A 636-nucleotide genomic window follows, 5' to 3' on the forward strand; every position below is an offset into this window, starting at 1 on the left:
GCACGGGTTTGAAACGAAAGCAGAAAATGAAGGTCGGTTCTCCATTCAAATAAGATTCATTCAGGAGCGGAATCCAAGGTCAAAAGCATAACACATAACGTCGAAAGGGAATGACACACGTATCCCTGAATACCACACTACCTCTAAATATATATATAGATATAAACTCGAATCACAAGTTTAACTAGATGTTGTCTTAAGACCGATTCAGTTACTCATTCCAAAATCTGACGAGAGAAAAAAAAAATGAATGTAGATGTAGGCCTACCGTAGCCAAGGCTCCAGCAGACCCCAGGAGGCCTACTCCAGCGAGGGTGGCCAGGGCGTTGGTCGTGCTGATAACCAGGTTCTGGCAGCTCGTGTCCTCAACGTTTAAAGCCAACACCACAACACAGACCCAGAGAAACAGCCTTGACCATGGTACTTTCATCTCGTCTGTGGAAAAGATAAAATGTGAGTTATTCTCCAGTGATAGGCCTATTGATTTCAGGTAAGGAGTCTATACGATGTTTCTCTTTAACTGATAAATGATAGGGTACTGTTATGAATGGATACACTAACGGAAGGAAGGGAATGTGCACTAAATGATAACCAGTTCGAAGTTAAAGTGTTTATACCAAGATGCTATTCGAGGCC

The 636-nt window shown here is 42.5% G+C and overlaps 1 protein-coding gene across 1 annotated transcript in view; it reads right to left on the reverse strand.

Moving 5' to 3' along the window:
* LOC119591783 overlaps nt 1-636 on the reverse strand; it is a 12414-nt gene that overhangs the window by 2014 nt on the left and 9764 nt on the right. The window contains exon 3 of the mRNA XM_037940527.1: nt 269-435. Coding sequence (XP_037796455.1) covers nt 269-435 — 167 coding nt within the window. The remainder of the gene's footprint in view (nt 1-268; nt 436-636) is intronic.

Source organism: Penaeus monodon, chromosome 29, assembly GCF_015228065.2.
Source record: "Penaeus monodon isolate SGIC_2016 chromosome 29, NSTDA_Pmon_1, whole genome shotgun sequence".
NCBI classification, from domain to species: Eukaryota; Metazoa; Arthropoda; class Malacostraca; order Decapoda; family Penaeidae; genus Penaeus; species Penaeus monodon.